We start from the raw sequence: 26,299 nt of genomic DNA on the forward strand, positions 1-26,299 counted from the left end.
GGGCACCCCATGCTCAGCTTTCACACCCCTTGTCCTGATCTGCCTGCTCTCCAGCAGCCTGGGGGAGCCTCTGGGGCTGCTGCAATGGAGGGGCAGCTGTCAAGTGGGGCCAAAGAACAGGGAGTGAAAGGCCTCCAATTCCCTCTACCCCCCCCCCCAGGGTACCTGGCCAAGTTCTTTCCTCTCCTCAGGTTGGGGGTGCTCCTGCCCGCTCTGGGGTCCCCAAGAACCAGAACAATTGTGGAACAAACAAATGCACAGTACAAATCCAGGTAAAACAAAGAAAAGCATTTGCTTTATTCTGGGTCCTGGAAGCTCCAATGTGAATCTGAAAAAAAGATGTAACAGGGGTGGCAGCCGCGGGGGCTCGGTGCCAACAGTCCCGGCTCCTTTGGCTCTGGGAGCTGACAGGGCAGTGAGGAGAAGGCTTAGCCAGAGGCCCAGGGCAGTAGAAGTCAGGTCCCCTTGAGACCCCTGGCCCCAGCCTGAGCCCGGGAGGTGGAGGAAGAAGAGGACTGAAGAGGCTGCTCAGTTCCTTAGCAACTGCACCACAGGAAGGTGCAGGCTGTGGGTTACTCCTCACCCTTCTCAGGGGTACTGGGCTCCCAGGGCCACTTGGCAACCCCAAGGGGTTCAGCCTCAGGGCCGACCCTTGCCTCCCCAAGGGGTCCCTCGCCCTCCAGGTCCAGCTCCTCAAAGGAGGAGCCGCTGGCACCCGACTCGCTGTAGCTGTGCTCACTGCGGGTGTCACCATCATCCCAGCCACGGCTGCTCACCCCAGGGGACAGTGTGGCAGCTGAAGTCTCCCGGCTGCCAGGACCCACCTCCAGGCTTACAGAACTTGTGTCACTCATCGTGTCAGTTCCTGGAGGAAGAGGGAGCACAGGTTAGCTAGGGCCCCCACCCCCTCCTCCAGGGAGAGGACTGAGGCTCTCCCACCAGCCCAGCAACTCAGCATACACAGTGTGCTCATGAATAATAAAGCTGCCCCTGGCTCAAGAGGCTCATTCCAGCTGCCCTCTGCCCTGTCTTGAGCTGCACTGGCAGGGCAGAGGGACAGAACAGGGAGGGAGTGAGGGAGGACAGCCTGCTGTATACTCTTCTCCCTACCCTGAATTAGCCTCAGCTCCCTGCACTCCCACAAAGCCTGCTGCCCCCCAGCCGCCAACAGTCCATTAAAGACCATTCAGCCCCAACCTGAGGAGCTGAGGGTAGGACAGAGATTTAAGTAGTGTCCCCTCCTCCACCCCCCATTTCAGGCTTGGAGAGAGGTTTCTCCAAGGCCAGAACACTGCCCATAAGGCCTGAGGACAGGAGAATGGACCAGGAGGCCTGCTCTCCTGTGTCCCTCCCCCATGCAGGGCTCCCCAAGGGGCAGCCATATCCCTGCCTCTGGCCCACACTGAGCCCCAGTTTGAGGAGGAGGCTGGGGCAGGAGTGGGATGGAGAAGTCCTGAGAAATCCTCGACCAATTACACGGGAGGAGGGTGTTAGGAAGAAGCATTTTAAGGACTTTCTTCTTCTATGCCTGGGTCATCCCAGAGAAGTCCTTACCCATCCCCAACCACTAGTGGCTCCTGAGCCACAAAGCAGCAGAAGGGACCATGGGAGAACTCTGCAAGTGGCTGGAGAGCCCTGAGATCTCTCCCGGCCTGCTCCTCCCACCCCCAACACGTCCTCCAGGGCAGGTTCAACTGCCCTGCTCAGGAGCAGCCCCTCAATTCACCTCCTCAGGTCAGAGGCACTGTCAGCAGTTGGGGGCGGCAAGGAGGAGCAACGAGCTCAGGCCTACTGTGCGTAGGAATCAAGATTGAGAAAAGGCAGATATGCTTCCCTTCCTGTGTGAGACGGAAGGGGGCAGCTATCAAACATCACAGAAAGTGACGGGTGGGCCAGCTTCCTCAGATCCTGTCTCCATGGTGATTGAGCCCAGAGCCCAGCACAGCTGGGGACTGCTTGGCGTTTGGGACTTGGCCTGGAACTTTCACTGAACCTCAGCTGGAGCCCAGGGTGAGGGGTGGGGTGGGGTGGGGTGGGATCTGCTCCCTCAGCCTCCTCGGCCCCAAGATGACCTCTGGGACCTACTGACAGAGGTGAGATGAGCCCTGTAAGTGCCAGGTTGCTGGCCCAGGGCCCTCTTCTTGCTGGGGCCTCAGTCATGGCTCCCAGAGTGGAGGTATTCAAGAGTGAGCCAGGACTACTCCCTGAATTATAGGTGGTTCCCTCTGACCCTGGGGCAGGACTCCAACCCCTCTTTCTTGCCTTAAATAATGATTGGTGTCCCAGAGGCTGCAGGCCTGAAAGGAGCAAAGGAGGGCGATAATTTCTCCCTGGCCCCATTAAGTTCAATCCACCCACCCACCCAATGGCTCTCTCGGGACCCAGGTATGGGAACCTGCCTGCTTGCCAGCTAGCTGCCTCCTTCCTCTCCCAGTTCCTAGGCTAGGAATGATCAGAGGAAGGAGCCCAGGGGTGCCTCTTCAGGCCAGGGACCAGCATGCTGGGATGAGGACAGCCCCTGGGCACATGTGGACACTTCTGGCAAAGGAGTCCAAGGCAGGGAAGTGGCAAACCTCCAGCTCCATCAAGGTCTGCACAGGAGGAAGTCCAGAGTCCTGGGTCTGTGTCCCAGGGAAGAAGAGGCCAGGCAAGGCAGGATAGCACCTAAATCCCAAAGGCTGCTGAAGCAGAGAATGAAGCTGCCACCTCACCCCAGTCCCCCTCTCCTCCACTGCCCACAGCCAGTGCAAGAAGATCAAATATTCACTGCCTCTCTGGAGCTAAATAATACATCAATGTAATAACAGGCGCAAGGCAGCTAATCACCCCCTTTCACCTCCCAGCCCAAGCGGGGGCCACAGCAGGAAGGTAGACAGGGACAGGCCAAGCCTTGGGCAGACAGGCATCCATCACACACTGCTGCGCAAGTGGCATGCACCTGGCAGGCAGACATCCAGAGTCCGCCCCAGGTGCCAGGGCAGACCCTATCAGAGGAGAGCAGACCCCTTGCCCCCACTCCAGGGGATGGGTGGGCAGGCTGGTGGGTAGGACAGGCCAAGGAGCTGGGGGCGTGGGAGCTAGGTTGCAGCCAGCTGTAGTGGGTGCCAAGGAGTCCTTCAACACCCTGGCAGGCAGTGTTTGAAAGGGGAGCTGGGTGGGGGGGAAAAGAAAGGGGGTGCAGGCAGCCGAGGGAGGTTGAAAGAAGGTCAAGGTGCTCCCCTCCTGCCCTGGGGACTGCCTTGGCCTGCTGACCTTGTAGTATGTCCTGTGCCCACAGTAGGGGCACTGAAGAGTATCTGCCAGGCACTACCAGGCCGGTGGAAGCAGTGCCCCATGGAGGCAATTAAGTGGCAGATGAAGTTAACTGTGTTGGACATGGCCCCTAGGGAGTGAAGGCTGCCTCCCAGTACCTACCCCCTGCCCCCGCCAACACATGTCTCTCAGGGTGACCTTGGCTGTTGAAGATTGGATGGACAGAGAGAGTCTCCTAAAGCAGGAGGTGAAGAGGGACAGTCACTCTCCTCCCAGCCCTGTACCACTCCCACAGGTCATGGACCTCCAGAGTCACATGAGGCTCCAACAGCATGGCCAAGCCTTAGACCCTCTAAGACCACTTGGGATGTTACCAGCAGGTCCCCTCGCACCTGGGGACAGCTCAGGGTTACAAGAGGTCACGAAAGGGGGTGGGCTGAGAGCAGGCAAGCAACCTACTGGCCTGGACCTGGGGTAGGAAGGCTGGTTCTGATGGAAGGGGCAGGGCGCTGATCTCCTGGCTCCCCTCTGCATGCTCTCTGGTTCCTCTTTGACTGATTCATTGATTTATTTATTCTTGGCTGCATCAGGTCTTAGCTGCTGCACGTGGGCTTTCTCTAGTTCTGGCGAGCAGGGGCTGCTCTTCGTTGTGGTGCACAGGTTTCTCATTGCGGTGGCTTCTCTTGTTGCGGAGCATGGGCTCTAGGCACATGGCCTTCAGTAGTTGTGGCTCGTGGGCTCTAGAGCGCAGGCTCAGTAGTTGTGGCGCACGGGCTTAGTTGTTCCGCGGCATGTGGGATCTTCCCGGACCAGGGCTCGAACCCGTGTCCCCTGTATTGGCAGGTGGATTCTTAACCAGTGGGCCACCAGGGAAGTCGCCCTGTTCCTCTTTGGAAGGAAGAAAGCAGCTGGCTCTGGGTGGGGCCCCATATTGGGGGACACCTTGTTCCTCTCCTCACCTTCCATATCCAGAGCCAATCTCACTTCCTGACGAGCCCACCCAAGTGATGCCCTTCCTGAGCAGCCTCAGCCCCCTCCCATGAGCATCCAGCTGTCTGTGATCTGTGTTTCCAAGGGTACTCCTGCTGCATCTGAAGGGAATCCAGGCAGGGTCTTTGTATCTGCATTGCCAGGGGTAACGTGTGAAGCCACACCTACATGGATCTGCGTGTCTAAGAACAGGTAACTCTGCACGTGGGTAGATGGGTCCCTTCTTCCACCTCTGTGAAGCTTTGCCTGGACACCCACAGTGCGACCCAGCGAGGGAGGAGGCCCCACCCTCTTCCCCCCGCAACACCCCTACCCCGTACCTGTGCCATCCACCTGGGCATCATTGGCCTCCGCAGGGCCCCGGAATTTCCGCTCTGTCTCCTTCACCTCAGGCACATAGAAGTCTCCCTGCCGTGCCAGTGGGCACATGAAATAGATCTGGTCTTGCTGGTAGATCTCCAGCCGTGGGTGGGCACACAACTTCCGCTCCTTGTGGGAGAGCGCGAAAGGCGGAATGAGCCTTACAGGGCCTCTGACCCACACGTCCCTGAGTGGCCCCAGGAACTGTCCATTATTTATTCCCTCCCAGGGGGCTGGCTCCGCTTCCTGCTCCAATCTCCCGAAGGCACCCACACAGCATCCTAAGGGCAGGACCTCATACTCCAGGGGGCAGTGGTCTGAGGACCTGGGAGTCCTAGGACAGGTGCTAAAAGAACCCAGGAGCCTGGCACTGCTAATCCTGGGACCAAAACGCTGTTCCAGAAAGCACTGGTCTCACAGAACCATGAAGCTTAGCACCCCAGAATACCCTAGGACAGGGACCCCACAGTCTTTGACCCCAAGCACCCAAGCCAAGCCAAGGTCTGACCTGCCAGACTTGCCATCTCAGGATCCCATGGCCCTGACCTCCTCTCTGCCCTGGACAATGCTGACTGACCCACCAATATCAGGAGAGGCAGTGCCCCTGGCTCTCAGGCCTCTAGCCCCTGCCCTTGCAGACATGTTACTGACTAACCCTGAATAGGAGCTCCAGGCCAGCTAAACCTCTCTCTTACTCCCATTCCCCTGCTGGTTCAGGTCTATTCCAACCTCCGAGTCTATCAGATGTGGTTGGTTCCCACCCCTTCTCAGACCTGGGTCCTGAGTTTCAGCCAAGGGGGAGGTGCCAGACTTTAGGCTGGAGGAACAGACAAGACAAGTAGGTCTAATACTGGACACTGCCCAACTCCCCAGTGGGCTGAAGTGCCAGCTTATAGGGCCCCACGTGTAGACAGGCACTCCACTCCCTTCTGCGTGAACACAGAACCCAGTGCTCTGTAGCCCCCAGTGTATGTGAAAGGGGCACAGATACATGCCAGAGCTGCCCTGAGACAGGCAGACAAACCAGGACAGGGGTCAAGTGCATCTTGCTCCTGAGCCTGCCCTCTTCCCGCAATGGAGCACAATTATCCACTAAGATGATTAAAAGGACCCTGTCCTGTCACTGCTCACCCGCTAACCCGCACAACACGGCTATTTATAGCACCCGTCCGGCTCTCACCATGAGCTCTGAAATGAGCCTTCCACTTAGCGGTAATGAGAGACTTACTGCCTGGTGGGGAGAAGCCACTCCAGGACTCCACTTGTCTGCCTGCCTGGCCACGCTTAGGGTTGAGGAACCCCCCTCCAGTTGAAGCAAGTGAAGAGAGAGAAAAATGAGCCCCCGGGAGAGAGAGGGAAGGAAGGTTTATTTTATCCAGCCAGGGCCCTCAGCAGCCGGCTGGAGGCCACATGGGGGTGGATGTCCTGGCCCAAGGTCTAGCTGCAGCTCAGCCTCTGACTTCATGGGTGTCCCAGGCAAGGCCTTTTGTCCTAAGACTCTGTGAGCTTGAACAGAGTGGGACACCCTAGCCCTGACACCTCCAGGGGCAGTGAAGGAAAGTCATTATTTTTAATAGTTTGAGTCTGACCTTCTTTGCTAACATGGGTGCTCTTTTGGCCATCTAATGAGGGCATGCCCCCAGCTCTTCCCATCTCCAAACACATCAATGGCTGCCTCTGCTTTTCCACCTGCCCACACACCCACCCCAGCCCTGGTCTTCAGGAGGAGGGTGAACAAGAAGACAACATCAGGAATGAGTAGCTACCAGGCTCTGGGGCCCCTCTACTGCCAGCATCTGGGGGCGAGCATCTGCCAAACCTGAACCCCACTCAGTGAACTGGTCACGAGGCCAGGGTCAGGGAGGCTCCCTGAAGAAGGTCCAGGTCATTCCCTGATAGCTAGAGGGAAAGGGCTCCCGAATCCAATCAGGGCATGGCCTTCACCAGCATTCCATACTCTGGGCATTCAAAGGGTCCAAAAGGAAGCTGCTGAGAGGTGATCAGCTACCCGGAGGCCCATCTCTCAAGGGCTGAAGACAGTCGGCTTTTGGGGATGCTTCTAGGAATCAGAGCCTGTGTCCACCCAGAAATTCCAGGGACAACCCTCGCCAACACTCAAGCCACCTGCCTAGCTTTCCTTTTGGAAGTAACAGGGATGATAAGAGGGAGCAGTGCCCTTTCCACCCTCTCCTGGAGGCCAGGCATCAGGGTGGGTAGCACCAAGCAGCCACCCTTGCCAACTGCTCTGCCAGCCCCCTCATCAGCAGGCGGGAGGCAGCTCTCTGTGGCTGCTCTGTGCATCTGCCTCCTCCGGAGAGCCCGGTTCTGAAGTTGCCTGGCTGTGGACAGCCCCGTTGCCATGGAAACTGCATCCTCCATCCTTGCCGTCGCCTTCATCTCAAAGCCATCCGGGAGAACAGAGGAACAGGGGAGACAGAGGAGGGAGAGAAAACTGTGGCCTGGGGCTACCCAGCCCTTCCTTCCCTGCCCAGCCCTCCCTCCTCACAACATCCCACACAGAGAATGCCAGCTGCCCGAGCCTGTCCCCAGGCCCCTGGAGGGGCAGCCTAATACCCGAGCCCAGCCCAGTCCTACCCAAGCCACCTGGGAGACCCTGGCCCTCCCTACTGGAGGGAGGCATGGAGCTAATTAAAATCTCATTGACGGCTCAGCCCAAATCATTTTAACACATGCTGGATCCTGTCAAAATTCAGACTCAGGGGCAGAGAAGGGGCAGGAAGAAGGCAAAGGCAGAAACTTCCAACCCAGGCCCATAGATAGGGCCTGTCCCTGTAGCCTCTCCTTGAGATCCCTCTCCACGCTCTGCCCACTGACCAAGAATGAGTTCAGTGTGGGGCTGGGGATGGAGGGTGGGGCAGGACTAGCCATATGCCCTGTCCCTAAGTGATCAGGCAGAGAGAACAAGCCCTTTCCCTCCCAGCCAGGTGCAGTCTCTCAGGGAAGAGAGGATAGCCATGGGCCAGCTCTCAGGTCCTCTCTGCACAGCAGGAGCTGTGGCCCGGGCAGCGTGTTGATGACCTGGTAAATATTGGAAAATCATCGAAGTAAGGCAAGGCCAGCTGCCTCTCCCTCAGCTAGCCTCAGGGAGCCCTTGGAGAACTGACTGCCAAGGACACCAGGCCAATGCCACACTGGGCCGGTACTGCTGGGGAAAGGGGACTGACTGGATGGGCCTGGAGTCTTCCCAGCCCTGGGCACAACCCCTCCCACAGACCAGACAGCCAGAGGCTTGAGGAAGCATCACTAGGACAGGGGAACCTGCTCTGGCCACTGAAGTTACGGGCTACCTGATGAGGCCACAAACCAGGGCAACTCATTCGCACATGCAGACTCAAGGGGATCACAAAGCCCTGCTCCAAGGTGGGAGAGACGTAGATGTCTATAATCCTCCCCGCCTAATAGGAAGAAGTCAGCTAATCATGCCAAGGTGCCACTAGGAACTGCTAGAAACTGGATTCCAGAGTTCCAGTCCCTCAGACACACCTCCAAGGATTCCTTCCCCCCTGGGGCTTCCACAAACAATAGGTGGACTTGGTACACCACCCATAATGCAGGGATTTCCAGGAGACCTCAGCCACCAGCACACCCCCCACCACTCCTGCACCAACACCAGGTGCTCACACCGCCCACAGGGGTGCCGGCAGACAAGGGAAGGAGCAGCACACAAAAGGCTGCCATGGTGCCACTGACCTGGCTACCTTGGGAACACACCACACGCTCCCTCCTCACCTCAGGCTGAGCTCATGTCCTGGGTGGGGTACAGCTCAGGGCTCCTGCAAAGGCACCAGATTGGCATATGCCGAGCCAAGGTTTCCCCACAGGACCCACAGTGCCTCCCCTGGTAGTTCTTACTGAATTAGGAGAGGGGAGGAGGGAAGAAAGAGAGAGGACTTGAACTACCCTCATTTGGTGTTCTGCTCTCAAACCATCAACCTGTGCCCTGGCCTGGGCTAGGGGTGGGGAGAGTGTGGCGTGCAGAAGAGGTCAGGCCCAGCAGGGGAGACAGGGTGGATCCCATTCCCAGGTTGCCCAGAGCCTGGGTTTGCTCAGAGCTATGTGGCCTCAAATCCCTAAAAGGACAAGGCAATGGGTGCAGGCCAAGGTCTGGGTCATGTATCTCCTAGATGAGCTCCAGGCCCAGAAAGGGATGAGGTCTGCTCTAGCAATCTCCACCCCATCACAGCCCTCTACTTCCTGTCTCACTGAAGTGAGGGGCCCTGGGTCTTCCTGTTCACTCTGAGTGGACCAGTCCTACCTGTCTCTCCACGCCAGGCTGGAGAGCTGGGCAGCCACACAGCCAGCAAACAGCTGTTGCATCCCACCCAAGGTGATGGCATCTCTTCACTGGGTGAAGTGAGGCATGCTCATTTTTAATTTCACAGACACTGACGTGCACCCGCCTGCACATAGCAGTCCCTGCAAGTGGGGGCTCAGACCCTGGCGGCCCCTTAGGCAGCTGGTCTGCATCGAATGTGCAAAGTGATGGGGGAGGCGCAGCGGGGGCTGCTGCTGGAATGTGGCACATTGTTATTACTCTGCCCAGGAACTTCCGTCAACTTCCCTCTCCCATGCTCCCTCTTATACCCAATGGGCCTTTCAACAGCCTCTGGACCAAAACCTAAGCCTGTCTGTGGGGCAGGAAGTGACAGCAGGAGACAGCTCTGGGGATGCTGCAGTGCTAGCAAGGGAGAGCCTGCAGAAGGGATGGTGAGTACCCTTCTCCCTTGGAGCAGGACAGCCCAAAGCTCTGCAAATGAGAGGCAAAGGAGAAAAGGAATGAGATGGGGTTGCCAGGGACGGGACAGAGGGGGAAGGAAGTGGCAGAAAGAGCTCCAGGCAGGAGCCCAGAGCCTTGGCCTAGCTATTGACCCCTCCCTGGGTCTCAATCTCCCCAACTGTAAAATAAAGAGATTGGAATAGATGATATTAAAATAAGTGAGGAATTGGAAAATATGAACAAAAGCCCCATTACTTAAAGACAATTGTACACTTGAAAAACCCAAAAAGAATCAATGGAGATGCTACCAAAAATATTAAGCTCACAAAATTAACAAAAGCACAGCCCATTTTTCTGTGCACTAATCAGCCAGTTAGAAGGTATAATGGAAGAAAGAGATGAAGGCCCTCTTGGGGTCAGGTCTAGCCCAGGGCCGAACTGGGAGCCCACCCCCACCCCAAAAGGCAGGGGAGGGGACGGCAGAGAAGCAAGGCTTGGGTGGGAGTCTGGGGAAGACTGCAGAAGGGGGAAGGTGTGAGGGAGAGCAGGGCGCTGTGCCTGGCACCCCAGCCTGCTGTGCCTGCTGCCAACGCTGCCTGAAGACTTTTCATTTTCACCTCAGAGCCGGCAGCTTGCCATGCAATTTACACCTCTGCTCATATTCCTTCTCACCCAGGCCATGGCTTCGTGGGCAGCCCAAGAGGGGTGCCTCAGCAGCAGTGGAGACCAAGGTGGGCTGGGGCAGAAGCAGGGGAGAGTAGTTCCCTCTAAGCAGGCACAGGGGGGGCACAGGCCCTTAAGCATCCTAATACCTGGGTGGGCCAGGCAGGTCCTGATCTGCAGCCATGCCCAGCCTTTCCCCAGGGTCCAGATAGCCAATACTCAATCCCAGCTCAGCCCTGCTCTGGCCTTCTGAGCCCTTGTGGAGCAAGAGCAGAGGGCTGGGGAGTGTGGGGGTGAGTACCTACACGGGGAGCTCAGGAGCTCAGACCTGGGATCCTAACACTCTCCCTTCCAAATGAAGGGGAGCCACAGCCTCCCAGACGACGCTGCTGCCATGGCAGGCTCCATAGCCCATCCCTCTCCGAGATCCTGCCGCTGTCTGCAGCATCTGTGCAGTCAAGGACCTTGAGCCCAGTTCGGCTTATAAGCCAACGAAAATGTTGCTGATTGATTATCCAGCAGCAGGAAGGCTGCTTGGTGCAGATGGAGCCATGAAGTCAAGCACCTGGGAGCCAGAGGAATCAGGAAGTGCCAGAGGGAAGGACAGCTGGGCAAGTGGGGACGGAGAGGTGGGGAGAAAGACAGAAGGTAAGGGAGGAGGAGAAGGCCCTGAATTTCTCATCTCTGACTGGTACCTCTACTTGCTGCTCAGGAAAGACCTTCCCTCTGGAGCCTTAGGTTTCCTGTCTGCATAAGCAGACAGACAGCCTCTCCCGATCTGAGGGCTCCACTAAAAGGCAGAGTTGTTCTGCTCTGGAGGGATCTCCCTCCTCGGAATCTCTCCTCCTTCCTTGTTCCTGAAATCCCAAGCTCTCTGGAAAAGAGCAAAAGAATCCTTCCTTGGTAAGGCCCATCTGCCTGGGGAAAAAGGCTCTCTCTGGATTGGTGATGGCCCAAGCCCACAGCACCATCCAGACAAGCCTCAGCCCCCAGGGTCCTGCAGGGCTGCCAAGCTACAATATCTGAGCTGGTATTTCGAGAGTGGTGGCTCCCACGCCCGCCCCAGCAAAGGCTGGCTTTGTGCTTTCATTACTGGGATAGGGGAGTGGGGAGGGGTGAAGCCTGAGAGGCTGAGGAACAAGTTTCAGGGCCCCAGGCCAGCAGAGGGGAGAGCCTTAGCCTCCTGCGTGGGTCCCCACACCTCAACATCCAGGGGCAACTTCCTAAGGGGAGTCAGGGAAGCCAAGCCTTGGTGTATGTTTGTGGAATTGGGATGGGGGGTCTCCTCCTGGCCCGGGGAAATCTGGGAATGGAGAGTCACTGCTACTCTCTGCTAACTTCTGTTACTCTCTTTTAGAGTTTGACTGTGGCCTCTGGCTCTTCCTCTCCATCCCCCAGTGCTCAAGTCCTGTTCCAAAGCCAGCCTGGATGCTGTCACTCATCTGATCACATACCATTAGTGGCTCTCTAAAACCTGCAGGACCCAGCCTCATCTCTTGGGCCCAAATTCCTGCTCCTCCCCTGTACTCCAGCCACAATGGATACACAGGCCATGTCCACGTCAGTGCCTCTGCCTGACCTGCCTTCCTACCTGGAGAACACTACCCATCCTTCAAGGCTCAGCCCAAATTTCCCCACCCCCAAAGGTTGCTTTGCCTTTCCCAGTGAATCCATCTCTCCCCTCCCCACCCCACTCCTCCTAGGCTAAGCCCTGTGGCTGGGAGAGATGGTGGGAGGAAAGAGTTCTGGGGGCTTATCATTCAGCCCCAGGTCCTGGTACTACTGAGCACACCCTCCTCCCTGAACTGGGGGCAGGCCAATTAGCAGGTCGCAGCCCTGGCAGGTAAGCTAGCCCTGGAGCCATCTCCACCTCACTGAGGGTAAGGACATGAGGACCAATAAGGCACCTGCAGCAGCTGCTTCCTGTGCCCAGAACAGCTGCCAAGGTAACCCTTAATGAGTCCCTGCTGGGCAAATGGGCAGCCAGGCTCTTCCTGCCTTTTGCTTCTGGCTTCCCCAGCAGGCTCCCAAATTGACAGCCTCAGCCCATGACTCTGCCCACCAGGGCTGGAGACAGAGGGTGAAGTGGGTGTTAGGCCACAGTGCTGCTATTATCCCAGGCCCACTCTGGGTACCACTCCCAGTGCATCCCAAGCTCATGACAGTCCTCAGCCTCTTGGGCCCAGCCCCAATCATGGGCAGAGCAGAGTGGTAAAAGGCATGTAGCCATCAGTGATTCTCTGCCCAGGGGATCCAGTCTGGACTTGGCCACTGCTTCAACTCCTGACCTTGGGTAACCTCCCCTCCCTAGGTCTCACTGTCCTTACTGGTAAAACAATGGGGATGCTGGCTTTGATTAGGACACTATGCCTGCCTCCTAGCTCATTCCTCCATGCCCCGAACAATGCCACACAAAAGAGGGCCCAGTAAATAAGTGCAGAGTAAGTGACTGAGCTGAGATACCAGGAAGGCCTTCCTTATTAAAAATAAAGCTCGGGAACTCTCCCAAATTAGCTCAGCAAAGATGATGGGCAGAGAAAGAGACGACCCCAAATTTCATATTCTATGGGGGCTTCCTTACCTGGATTCCCACTGCCAGGACCATCCTGCTCCCTACTGGTGTTTTGGCCTCAGTGTGGACTCAAACCACCCCCATCACTGACTCCCTCAAAGTCACCCAGACAGTCTGAGGGAAAACAAACACAGGAGATTGTGAGCCACTGGGCAGGACCCAGACTCTGACCATGCTGCTGGGAGCTTCCTCCCTGTTCACGCTCAACAGGATGACCCACTTCTGTAGCCACCCTGCTGAGGCAGCTGAGGACCCCGCTCCTTAGTTTCCAGCTGGCTGTCCCTTGACACTGCCAGCCTATCACCCACCGCTCGGGAATTCAGTCACATCCACTCCAGGGAAATCTCTACCGTGATACTCCCCAGGGCTTCCTCCAGGTCCAGCTTCCAGCTCCCCCAGAAAGTGCCTCTTCTGGGAACCCTCCTGCCCCTGTCTGCACAAGGGATGAGCCCTGGCACCTCCCAGCTCCACTCACACTGCAACTGCCACGGCGTCCTCAGGATCTAGAACAGACATGCAGTTGGCCAGGGGTGGAAGAGGCATCTGCCCAATGGTGTCCCCCTCTTAGGACAGAGGTTTTCAAACCAGGTAAGTCTCAAACATCCTCCTCCAAACAAAAGCTCAGGAGGTCATCTGATGTGTAAAACCCAGAGGCAGAGCTACTCCAGCTGAGGCAGGTAAAGGTCTGAGTGCAGTCCCCTATCCCTGGCTGCCAGTCACAGGGGTACCTTAGCACAGCCCCTAGGCTCTGGCCCCCAGAGCAGACTGAGAAGTAAGGTCTGGGGTCCCTGCTCACAGCTGTCCCTGGTAGAACAGCCCCATCAACCCAGCTATCCCAGAACTCTACCACCAAGGTTCCCCCACTGGCTCACTATACCTGCTCTGCCTACCACACATCTCCAATTCTATGGAGAAAGAGCCACTATCTGACCTCCAGGGCCTGCCTGCATTTACCCAGCCAACCAGCCTCCACACAGACAATGCCCTCCCTAAACTCAGGAGATGCCCAAACATCACAAGGAGACCTCCCTTGAAAACCTGGGGAAAGCAGAGACCCTGGGGAAGGGGGTTTATGGAAAAGATCATAGATCCTGTTGGAAGTCAGGCACGGGGGTCTTGGCTGGCCAGTCTAACACTCTCAGTGATCTCCTCACCAACTGCAGATATGAGCCAAGTACCGAACTCAGGGAACTCACACACAACCCCATACGTGGGACCCCAGGCCTCGCACTCATCTCTGGTCTGCTCCATGTGCCCCAAGCCTTCCCTGGACGCTCATTAAGACTGGGCTCACCTTGTGGTGAATTTTGAGGCCTTTGCCTATTGTTCTGGGCTGATATCTGGGCCCCACCTCCTCTGTGGCATTGCAATTTCAAGGAAGCTCAGTTCTCTCCTTCAGCTGCCAGAGGAACCCCCTTCCTGGGGATCAGGGAGTGGTCTCCTCTTGCCCTGGAGGCTAACTCCTTGGACCCTGGTGGAGCGGCCTGACAAAGCTGGGGCATCTTCCACATAGATAAATAGTCACACAGAACCCAGGGACCCCTCACACACATGCTGTCCCAGAGTGCTTGGCCTGGGGCCCCCAGTGGTTTACGTGGAGAAAGGCAGACTTCCAGCCCCTAGAGCTTGCCAGGCTGCCAAGCTGGGGAAGCCCAGCCAGAGAGCCAGGGGCTGCCACACAGACCACAAAGCTGGGATCCAGCCATCCTTCCAGAATCCCCACAAGAGCCCTGACAAATGCTTGTCTTTGGGTTCCTCACAGAGAACCCCTAGGACCTTGCTGTCCCATGAGACCAATCCTGTCCCAGGCTCAGACATCTGCCACTGCCGGAACAGCAGCTGCTCTCCACCTCCCTCATCCAAAGCTCTGAGATCATTCACCTCCACCCCTTGCCCCAGCCTCTGGGGAAGCAGGTGAGCCTGCCAAGCCCTCCCTCCCCTCCTCTTGGCTACTGCCGCCCTCACCACTCCTGAAATAGAAAGCTGACGGGCTGCTGTCACTGCATCTGAAGCAACTCCACAGCAGACCCAGCCTCAGATCCAGAGAGAAGCCAGTGGGGTGGAGAAAAAAGACACGTGCACATGTACGTAACATGTACATACACGCACGCACACACGGTTAAAGGCAGCCAGCTGTCAGGGTTGGGACAGTCAGAAGCGCTCAGAGTCTCAGTAGCAGCCTCTTTTCTCTGGTCTCAGGGCAGTGGGGAAGAGGGCAGGTGAAAGAGCGAGCCTTACATTCTCTTCTCTCTGTCACCTAGGCCAAGAGAGGCACAGGGCCACACCCTGTCCACTGCAGGCTGAGACCAACAAAGAGAACCGGCCCCTTCCTCGTCTTTCACCTGGGTTTGTTCCTCACCCCCAAAACCAGCAGAGCACCTGGGCCGTGCCTCCACTGAGGGCAGCCCGGCATCTGTCTCACTCTCCCAGCTGGTGGTCAAGCCCACACAGCACGCCTCGCACACATCCCTGAGAAGCCCCTTGCATTGCCCCGCACCTGTCAGGCTTCCTCATCACAGGCAGGAGAGAGGATGGTACACCCCCTGCTGCAGCCCCAACCCCAAGAAAATCAAGCCCAGAGCACAGCTGACAGGCTCCCACGGGAGGAGGAGGTAGGAGGAAGGGCTTTCATCAAAGAGGTGACGTCAAAACCAGGCAACTTGTGAAGCTGTCAGGGGCCAGGAAATTTGGACAAAGGTGTCTAAAAATAAACCCCTGAAGCCAAGAAAAGGCTGTGGTGGCTGAGTTGCTCGCCACCACACCACATGTCCTGTTCTGAGGTCTGGAACCCAGAAAGTCTCTTCCCAGGGGTGCTCCTCCAGACTGGCCCTTGAAACTGAGGATGACACAGACAAGACCAGAGACACCACACACCAGCCCTTCCTTGGGTGAAATGCTGAGCAGGCCTTAGGCACTGATGTCTCTCTTCCTGCCCTCAACACCAGCCAGCTCCCCCCGCTCCTGCCTCACCCTGCCCCTCAGCCTCCTGCCCGACCCCACGCCCAGCACCCTCCTGGCTGCCAACCTCCAGCTCACAAAGGAAATCCTCCTCCATCCTCCCCATGCCCCTTCCCTACCACAGCAGCCCTCCTGTTTCTTCTTCCTGTCTCCGCCCACGAAGGCCACAGCTGGTGACCCAGGGCCCCATTTATTCATTCCCAAGCCCTGATACCAGACACTTAACCAGGACGTGTCTGAACTCCCATTTCCATCACCAAGGCCGGTCCCTTTTCCCAAGCTGCTCTGGAGAACAAGCCACCAGGTTCTTCCAAAACCGCCAAGTTCACATTCTTGCTAACTTTTTTCTCCTGTTCCCTGATCCCAGCCACACTGGCCATGCCCTCTGTACACTTTGCTGCCTCAGCCATCCTCCAGGGCAAATACTGTCAATAGGCTCACGTCACCAAACATATTCACCAGCCCAATCCTCTCTGAACTCCAGACTACACACATCACTGTGGACTCCACACCCCATCTAAGATGTCCCTCAGGCAGATCCCCTGACACAGCCCACAGAGCTGGTCCCGCAAACCAGTTCCTCCCTCCGCCCTGCCTACCTCAGTAGAAAGCACCACTACACGCTCACCCACCTGCCCTGCCCAGAGGGGACTGCAACTTGTGACTCCTCCCACTCCCTCCCCTTCCCATCATCCAACCCATCCACAAATCCATCAGTTCTACCTCCAAAACAAATTGTCAGTCTCCACCCTTGTCTGCATCTCTACAGCTACTGCCCCAGCCCAAGATGCCGCCATGCACGGCAGGATTCATAACAGCTTCAAAGCACCTCCACCCGGCTCCCATGAGCCATGGTCCAGCCCTACCCTTCCCAACGACAGCAGAACCCATCTCGCACAGGTGCAGCTCGGATTCTGGCTGGAACTCTGCAGTGACTTCCCACTGCCTTTAGATCAAACCCACGCTCCTCACCCTAGCTCTGCCTAGAACATTCTTACCGCCCCTCCAAGGGCTCTTCTAGGATTTTGCCTGAGAAGTTACCTCCTCCGAGAGGCTGTCCCTAACCACGCTGTGTACTTGGTTCCCTGCCTTTTCTCACCCTGTACTTTCCTAGCATGTATCCCGTTTTTGTTTGACGTTATTACCTATCTCCACACCTCACTGTAAATGCCTATTTCATGCACCAGTATCTCACACCACATCCAGCATAGCACCTAGCACAGACACTCAATAAATACAAGTTGAACAGATGAATAAACGATCACTTCCAAGCCCAAATTGGGGTCATTTCCCTAGCACCCAAGTTTACAAAATGTTTTAGAGGAGGAGTAATTTACAACAGGGGAAGTTTGTCTCAGGGCCCTTGCTCTGCAGGGCCCAGCAGGATAGGGACAGGGTGGGTCTGGAGTGGGGGCTGAGCACTAAGGATGTCTTTGTTCCAAGTCAGAGCTTAAATGACAAGACTGGGTTTCTGAACAAACTACCCGTACTCCTGGGAGATGCTTGGGGCCCAAGAGGTCTCGGGTGTATGGAAGAAATGCCAGCAGCCTCTGCCCATCTTCCTAGCTCCACAGGCACCTGCTCCACGAGGTGCTGCCCTCCCAAAACAGCCTCTTCCTCCCAGGCTAGGCAGGCCTCCCCAGCACCCACTCAAAGGACTGGCTGCCCCCTGACACACACACCAGACTTGTGTCTCACCTTGATGTAGGCGTCCAGGGCAGGATGGACACGGCGGGTAGCCAGCCAGATGGAAAGGGGTGTGGTGTAGGGGAAGGTGGCCATCACCACATGGCTGGGTGCCGGGAAAGAGAACACCTTGAAGCCAAATTTCTGATAGAGTCGGATGAGCTCACGGGAGGGTGACTCCTCACCTTCACTCAGAATGCTGCCCACCGCACAGCGGCACTTCTCAGAGGGCACCTGGGGAAGCAGAGCAGGGTGTCAGGGTTGGGCAAAGGAAGGAGGCCCACAGACCTCCTGCTTCCTGGCTTCTGTGCCAGCTTGGGCCTGGCAGAACCACTAGCTCCAACAAGCCACGCAGCCCCAGACACCATAATGGAGATGACAATTTCCTGCTGAAACCCGGCCTGTGGCATCCCGCTGCAGGACTCTCCATCCCTCCATTGCACAGGGCAGGCTCCTGCCAGCTGTGGAGGGGCCACAGAAGGGCTGGTCAGGAAGCAGAACTGAACTCTGGGTTGCTGTTCAAACTGTGTGAGATCCTCTTCCCCAGGCTCTTAGGCAGGGCCAGCCATCATCACCAGGGCCTCAACACCTCCTCTCCAACCCACACCCTATCCTAAACCCTGCCCCGCTTCCCAAGCCCCTTCTTGGCTGAGACTGCTGGTTCCCCCTAAGTCTCCCTGGACCCCTAGTACCTACACTTCACTTCACTCTGCTCCCCTCCCTCCCCTGGCTCCCACAAACCCCACCCAGGTAAGGGCTCCTACGTGAGTCTCCAACACTTCCTAGGCCTAACTCCAGGCCTGAAAGGGCCAGCACTTGCTTTTCCTTCTGGTATCAAGGGGTCCCAGTTTGTCTCACCTCCTGCCACCTGAATCTGTACCAGCCCCCAGGGGTATCTCTTCCTAAATCCAAGAGACTTACCACAGACCTTTTGCTCTCCATCCCGGGTTTTCCTCAGTCTGAAGGCCCTACTCAGGGGCCACTGACCCCTAAATTTAAACTCCTTCTACCTCCACTTGCTCTTCTCCTCAGCCTCCTTTCCCAGTACCGTGAAGTCATTCTTACCTGTGTCTGCCCTCCCATTGGCCCTTTCCAAGTCCTGTCAACAATCCCCCAGGGATGTCTCAGGCCTGCTCTGCCTTCCTACCCTGGCCAATGCAGAGTCTCACTTTGCCTGAAACTTGGGCACTGACTCCCACCTCTGCGTAGTCCCTGGGGGTCAGCTCCCACTCTCTGCAGCCCTGGTCCCCTTGAATCCTGTCATTAAGCATAACTCAGGGCTTTCGTGGCAGGCAATATGGTGCAGTAGTCAGGACCACAACTCTGAAGAGAGGCAGGCCTGGGTGTGAATCTTGAGTCCTGTGCTCTGGACGAGTCCCTTGGTTTCCTGAATTCCCAGTTCCTTGATATCAACTTACAGAATTGTGAGATACTTCACATGAGGACTGAGCATGGTTCAGCAAGTGCTCCATACTTGTTGTCAGTTATTAGTAGCTATGACACTGGCCAAACACGTAACCATTGGCTCAGGATGCCCATCTACCCAAAACTCTGAACATGTAGCTCCTCCCTGCCCATCCTTCAGGTCCAAACACCCTCTCGGAGAGCCTCTCAGGGCGGCTCAATGGCAACCCCCACAGACTCCAATACTGTGCTGTAAACTCTTAGCCAGATCAAGTCAACCTTGCAGCTCAGTCAGTTCTCTCAACCTCAGGCTCCTCCCACCCCACCCAGAGGCGCTGGAGAGCACTGCAGTACCACCTCTTGTCTCTAGATGGTGCAACTGTCCCATTCACACCCAAGACTTGAGGATGGCCAGAAAGGCAGGTGGCTCTGGCAGGCCTCCTGCTGACAGACCAAAGGACAGTGTCTGCGGCAAAGCCCATCTTCATGTTCCTAACTAACCCTACCGACCTATGCTATACAAAAGAAACATCCAATACAGGTTAAACAGAGAAATGGATGGAAGGTCAATTGATAATCTCCTCTCCAACACCTGGCCTGCCTGGGTTTGGGTCCCAGGGTCTTGATCACCTCAGCAGCCCTCACGGACCTTCCAGCTCCACATCCTTCTCAGTCCCCCAAAGGCACCAGAACACCTGTGATCATCCTGCTTAGAACCTCTCAATGGATCCCAATTCACCTCTATGATGAAACTTCCGAGGCCAGCATGCAAGGCTGTCTCAGGGTGGCCCACACAACACACAACACACTGCCTGGATTTGTCCACACACTGACCTAGCAGTCCTTTTCTGCATCCCTAGGCCTGAGCAGGGGCCAAGACCCAGGTGGGCAGGCGCCCACTAATCATGTGAGTGGCAGAGGGAGAGACAAATCCGGGCTCTGGCCAGCCAGCCTTACCAGCCTCCTCTCCCACCACACCCCCACACAGAACTATTTGCAGCTCCCCAAACATGCCACATCCTCCCATGCTTCCTCTCTTTGCGTAGGCTACTTCCTCTGCCTGAAATGTCCTCGTAACCCTACTGCAGAGTCCTTTCTGCCTGGGAAACTCAACCATCCTTCAAGACTTAGCTCAACCTTCCTCCTGAAAGCCTCTGTTGCTCCTCACTAAGCAGCTCCTCCTCTCTGATCCCAAAATGCCCACCAGAGGGAGCAGGTCTTCTGCTGCACTGTAACTGGTGGCCTCTCCTCCCCACCACTCACTCCAGGGCTCTAGGCAGAAAGGTCCAGGATCCAGTGCACAGAAGTTCTTCAGCGATAGTACAGGCATGCATGCATAAACCTGCTCGCACAGGCTCTGCATCATGAGCAAACCTCCTCTCCCTCTCCCTTGAAAAAGGAGGAACTCTTGTCATGGGGGAGGGAAGCAGCTAATAAGGAGACAGGGCTCCTGAGATCTTGGGCACAGGGACTCCCTTCCTGCCTGAGCAACTTTTCAATTCCAGAAGTGAGAACACTTCCTGCCCCTTTCCCTGTCCAAGTGGCTAAGGGGCAGACTCGGAGGTTACTCAGCAAGCCCACCACCTGCTAAGCAGCCCCATACCAAGCGGGAGCTGGGAGACATCTGAACCAGGCACCAGCAAGGAGGAGATGGGACAGGGCCTAAGACAGGCTAGGGAGTGGCAAGGCTGGTCTCAGAGCAGGGGAAGGCTTTCCTGGGCTCCCAGGAGAGCCCAGGCCTACCTCCAGGGGAATGGCCCACTGAGATGGTCAAGGGCCCAGAAAGCAGGAGTGTCTTGATGGCTAGAAACCCCACCCACCTTGGTTCAATACAATGTCTTTATTTGGGGCTGATCTTCAAAGGGCAGGCTGGGCCTTCCAGTTCTGTCTTCTCCCTTTCTTCCCTGTATCAGTCATTTCTCTGGGTACCTATGACTAGAACAAGAGCTGGACCAGAACTAGCACCAGCAAGGAACCATACCAGGGAGACAGGGCAGTGGCCAGACCCACCACCAATTTCAGTAAGGCAGGCCCATCCAGAATCTGCCCTCAAAGCAAAAGTGCTAGGAAAGAGATACCAGAGTTATCTCCTTCAGGCTGTGAGGCCTCTTGAGTCCTAGCATTCTAAGAAGAGGACAGTCTGCTTGGAACCTACAGCTTCCAGGTACAAGCTGGCCCTACTGCCCCTTCCGGAGAGGCCTTGCAGTATCTCGCTGACCCTGCTGTGTGAGGCCATAGCGAAGAGAGGTCTCTGCCTGGCCAAGACCTCACTGAATCTGGAAACTGGACAAGATCAATAAATTCCAGGATCCAGGAAGAAAAAAATGGTGTCAGCTAGCCCATACCAAACCCAGCCTTTGGGTTCACTAGAAATGGGCCACCCGAGGTCCATAACCTGCATAATCTGACTGGGACAGCTGCACTGTCTGCCAATTCCAGACCCAGAGGGATACCTTGATTCCTCCCTGGCCAGACTACCCAGCCCACCTTTCCACAGGGGCCCACAGTTAACCTGCTGTGAGCAGAAACCTAGACTCCATCTAGCAGAAAATCATCACAGGGTACCTGGGGTAGGCGATGGCCTGGGCCTCCAGGAAGCATCAGCTCAGCTCACATTCCCATTGCCCTTGTTGAGGGCTCAATCCTGGGAAATCTTACTCCCTCACCCCACCCCTTCCCAGGCTCCATGTGACCTCAGTGCCTCCAGGGAGAGCAGGGGGCACCATCCCCACATATACTGAAGGGGAAGTACGGCACAGGCCTACGTCAGAAAACTCTTACTGGCCTCAGTCCCTGCAGACGTGGTGACCGTAAACCGATTCTCAGTGGACTAGGGGGAAAAAGAAACTTCAGTGTGGTCTAGTTCACTAAAGGCAGTACCCAACCGCCACCAGTCCCCTCCCCAAACTCCTCCATGCCTGGAGGTAGCACCCCCTCCTAGGCCTTCCCCAGGTGAGCTGAACAGGCTGCCATGCCCCACCGGCCTCAGCCAAGCTCCCCACAAGGGCAGGCAAGCAGGCAGGTTACTTAAGCCCCAAACACAGCAGCGGAGGCGGTGGCAGCAGAGGGTGGGGCAGGAGGAGGAGGGCCAGGCTGGCAGACAGGACAGGCCCATGGGCACGGCAACAGCATCCCAGCCATTAGGACCTGTTAACAGGCCAGAACTGGTTAGGATCAAATAAGGTGCTCAGGGTCCTCTCCACCTCCTTCCCAACACCCAAGGCTCCCAGAGGAACTAGGCCCAGGAGGGGAGGCAAAAGTCACTGTCTAAGCAGGAGAAAGAGGGCAGAACTATACAAGGGCAGGACAGAACTGGATCTGTGTGTGTGTGTCTGTGCATGTGCTGAGGGAGGTGGGGGTGGAGAGGTGGGGACAGATCCCTGATTGACTCTGGAATCACCCCCTTCCCTTGGCACTTAGAAGAGGAAATGATGAGACTTCCCTGGTGGTCCAGTGGTTAAGACCCAGCACTCCCAATGCAGGGGGCCAGGGTTCAATCCCTAGTCAGGGAACTAGACCCCGAATGCTGAGACTGGGAGCCTGTGTGCCACAACTAAGACCCGGTGCAGCCAAACAAACAAACAAATAAATATAAAAAAAAAAAATCATTGACTTAAAAAAAAAAAAAAAAAGAGGAAATGGCCACACTCCATGATGTGGCGTCCTGGAGAGGAGAGGGACACCTATGAGCCACTGCCAGAGTCTGTCAACTTCTTGCCACCTGCTCCTTCCTTCCTTCCCCCCACCTCCACCAAGGCCCTCAGGGATGAAGAACGGAATCCCTCTTCCTGCACCACAAGAACCACTCGCCCAGATCTTACAGGCTTATCCCATGAGAACTCCAAAATATAGGGCTGGCTGGCTAACTGACATACAGACATACATATGTATCTCCAGGATATATGCTCAAGCAGCATCTCATATGAAATGGTCCACTGCAATCGCCACAATCTTGCTTTGTTGGTACCCTTCTCTGTGTCACTTCCTGAGCCCAGAGCCAGACCAGGGGAGCCTCACCAGGCCTTTCTCCTTCTGTCCAGCTGAGGCCTGGAAGGGGTGTGGCTGGGGAGCTGTCAGTCTATATCTCATGGGGGTGGGCGGCACCCAGAGCACATGGCCACCTCTCACCTGGTCACTCACTGCCCCACTCACAGAACCTGAAATAGCCTCACTTCCTCCCACACTCAGAGAAGCAGGTTCTGGCTCCTGTTGTGTTGTGTTGTGTTGTGTTGTGTTGTGCTGTGCTGGGGAGGGTGGAATGGGGATGGGACACTCCACAGCTCAGCCTACATCCTGTCCCTTCCTTCTGTGAACCATATTATGCAGGGCCCCATGCTGGACACTGCTGTAGGAGGCAGCTAGGGAGCAGAAAGCTTGGCTTCTTGGCCTTCCCCAGGACTGGATGAGGCCTGTCCTTCAGGCTTCCCTGACATCCCCTACCCCCACTGAGACGGCCTGAGGGCTGGGCCCCTTGGTCCCCACTGTGCAGCAGTGCCCAGGACAGAGTGGCACAGACAGGGTGCTCAAATATTTGCTAAATGAAAATAAAAAAGCATGAGTAAACTCAGATAGTACCACAACTCCTGCTAACTGCTCCTTAGTCTCCTCTATAATATCAGCAGTGTGGACCCAGAGGCTTCAGATCCTTATGGACCAGATAGTCTGTGATAGCCATGAGCACCTGAAGCCTGGGGGTCCAGGGTTCCCTGAACCTTTTAGGATCTCTGCCAGGCAGGTGAGCCATCGCAGGTGCCAGGGTGTGACCCAGCTCTGAATAGGGACACAAGTTTCTTCCAGAGTGACCCAGGACTGGGATGGACAGGATCAGAGGGGCCACTTTTAGACATATATATTCATTCTCTGTGCCAACCAGATGGTCACAGCCAGGCCTAGGGTCTAAGCCTGGGTTATGAGTGCCCAGCCTAACAACCCCTCATCACACCTAATTAGCATGAGTGTTTTTTCCACCCATTTTTTGTTGTTGTTACAACAACTTCTTGAGGGCAAGGTACTGGGGTGAATGGCTCACCTGTGTCACTTAATTTAACCCTTGCCAGCCTACCTATAAGCAGTATTTTTAACATTACTCTGCAGATGAGGAAATGGAGGCTCAGAGAGGGTATGTGGTATGCCCAATACCACACAGCAGGACAGTGGTGAGACAGAATCAAAACCCAGGACTGCTAACCTTGAGTCTGTCCTCTCAGGCCATGGGCCCCCAGACTGGTATCAAAGTCGGGCTGTGCCCAGCCAACCCTGGAAACCCAAGTCCCACCACCTCAGACAGTCCACCACACCTCCAGGAGAGCTGTACAGTGGGCTGCTTGGAGGTGGCTGGGTCAGGAGGCCATAGGGAGAGTGTCCCATGCCAGGATTCTTCTATCTCACTCTTCCCTGAACCAGCCTCCAGCAATGACCCAAAGGTACCGTGCTGCCTTGGCCCTTTCCCATTCTGGAATTAGCACCTCCAACTCAAGAGGCGATGTACTGCTTCTGGAACAGGACATGCCGGTGAGGAAAGAGGCAGCTGCAAGGACCCTCATCCCTCCCACTGAGGTCTTGCAGAGGGTTCCAACTGGGTCAGATGTGGAAGGAGGGGCAGGGACCAGGGTAGGGTAGAGGAGGGAAAGGGACTTACACAAGAGACCTCTGCAAGGGTGGGGGCCCGGCATCTGGTCTAGGAGCTTCCCATAGCCCAGTGCCTGCCCCATCCCACTTGGGCCCCAGTGTTCTTGACTGTCACTTAGTGCCATCTCCGAGCCATGTGACCTCAAAACCTCAATGTCTACTCATCCCTCAACCAGGCCATATCACCCCTCACCCAGACCCAGCCCAATCTCCTCGATGGCCCCCTGCCTCGTCTCCTTCCCTCCTCCACCTGCCATCCACTTAGTTTCCTAAATCAAAGGTGGCAAATTGTGCTGTACCTTTCCTCCCAACCTACTGTACCTCCCACCACCTGGCCCAGCAAACCCTTCGACATCTTTCTCTGCCCACCACGTGTTCACTTGCCACACTTCCTCTGTCAGCCGACATCTGCAGGCCTGCACTTTGCAGTTCCCTTAGCCAGGAGGCCCTTTCCAGTAGAGCAAAATTCTACTCATGACAGAAGACCTCCTCTCTGAGCCTCCCTGGCAGACTTGAGGCAAACCCACAGCTCACTCAAAGTTCTGTGAGCATTGAACACAGTGCCTTGCTGGAGATGCATCTGTATAGGGCTGACTTGCCAACCACACAAAGCTTCCTGAGGGCAGGGCCACGTCTGTTCATCTCCAGAGTGCAGGTGTCAAGCAGAACCTGGCACAGAGAGGGAGTCAGCACACCCTTGTTTCGACTGAGTACCCCACTGAGGCCTGTTCAGCACATGGCATGGAGGCTACACGCCTTGCCCACTTGAGCTCTCCAGGCAAGAAAACCAGAGCTGGGGATTCTCAATGCCTGGTGTGCCAAGGCTCAGAGCTGGAGGCTGGAGAACCCTTGGCAGAGCTGCCAGCCCAATGCAGCTGTGGGCAGCACCACCTCATGGCATGGCAGGAGGCCATATTGGTGAGTCCTGATTCACCACAGGCTGTAAATACAGCCATATGCCTACAGGGTGCCACTGATGTCAGGTTAGTCTCTGACCCCAGCATCTTGGACATTCTGGACAGCTCACCTGGCTCCACCTGCCCCCAAAGCACTCTCCCAACCAGGCAGCTTGATGTCCAAAGAAATGCCTTATCCCTGGGCCAGGGGCCACCATCATGGCTGGAAGATTCCACCTTCTTTCAGCACGAGAGCTGAAAGAGGGAAGGCAAAGAAACATGATATGACCTCAAAGAGAGGGCAGCATCTGAAATGGCCTGGTCTTAGAGTGCTGGCTTCAAATGGGGCTGAGGGAGGGAGAGAAGAGGAGGCTACAGACCAATGCCCCCTCAGAGGCTAGGGACTCACAGTGGTGTGGCCCCCTGCACTCAGAAGTCCATGGGCAGAGACAAGCCAGGAAAATTAGATCGTGACAAGTAGAAAGTCAGCATATAGATGTCTGGAGCAGAAGTCCAGATTAAATCTGGAAGGAGCTTCAAGCTCAGAGAGGAGGTGGTGTGCATAGCCAGCTCAACGATTTTCCCACCCCTCCCCAGAAACCAGAACACCCCTTGCCCAAGAAGCCCTGCCCCATGTCTGTCCATGGGGTAGAACCCCAGCCAAGGCCCAGGAGGCTCCTTACCATGCGGGGGTTGTCATAGTAGACGGCAACGGAGCGGAGCTTGGGGGAGACACTGCAGCTCTCTGTGAAAAGCCGCCCAGTCTCACCATAGGGCCCCACGTGGAACTTGTAGGCCATGGTGACGTTGCGGACGGGGGGTGAGCCAGCACTCACTGCCACCCCGGCCAGCAGCCCTGAGTACCCAGCAAAGGCCAGCAGCGTCAGCAGCAGCAGCAGAGTCAGGCCCCCAATCAGGCCCAGGAGTAGCAGGTCCGACATGGCTCTGTGCCCCCCACGCCGCACCCCAAGGCAGCTGCAAAGGAGATAGAAGGAAGAGGTGGCTGGTAGCCTGTCTGACCAATGTGCCCACCTTCCCGCCAGCCAGTTCTGGCCCAACCTCAGCCCTGCCTTGGGTGCTCTGATGCAGGAGAGACAGGAGCCAGAGGTGTTTACACACAGAGTGACCTAGAAGGGAGTTACAAAGGATGAC

The 26,299-nt window shown here is 56.3% G+C and overlaps 1 protein-coding gene across 3 annotated transcripts in view; it reads right to left on the bottom strand.

The window, feature by feature from the left end:
• Nucleotides 1-275: 275 nt before the first annotated feature.
• The window catches only part of TEX264 (testis expressed 264, ER-phagy receptor), a 29,190-nt gene continuing 3,166 nt past the window's right edge, over nt 276-26,299 (bottom strand). For 2 of the 3 annotated variants that reach the window (XM_065885540.1, XM_065885539.1), the window contains exons 3-6: nt 25,831-26,122; nt 17,232-17,453; nt 4,563-4,731; nt 276-865 (exon numbers count right to left, since the gene is read on the bottom strand). In XM_065885540.1, coding sequence (XP_065741612.1) covers nt 573-865; nt 4,563-4,731; nt 17,232-17,453; nt 25,831-26,088 — 942 coding nt within the window. In that variant the 5' untranslated portion in view covers nt 26,089-26,122 and the 3' untranslated portion in view covers nt 276-572. Of the gene's footprint in view, nt 866-4,562; nt 4,732-17,231; nt 17,454-25,830; nt 26,123-26,299 lie in introns of those variants that run through there. The other variant, XM_065885542.1, reaches the window with a different exon arrangement.

This window comes from Phocoena phocoena, chromosome 10 (genome assembly GCF_963924675.1).
Source record: "Phocoena phocoena chromosome 10, mPhoPho1.1, whole genome shotgun sequence".
In the NCBI taxonomy this organism is placed as follows: domain Eukaryota; kingdom Metazoa; phylum Chordata; class Mammalia; order Artiodactyla; family Phocoenidae; genus Phocoena; species Phocoena phocoena.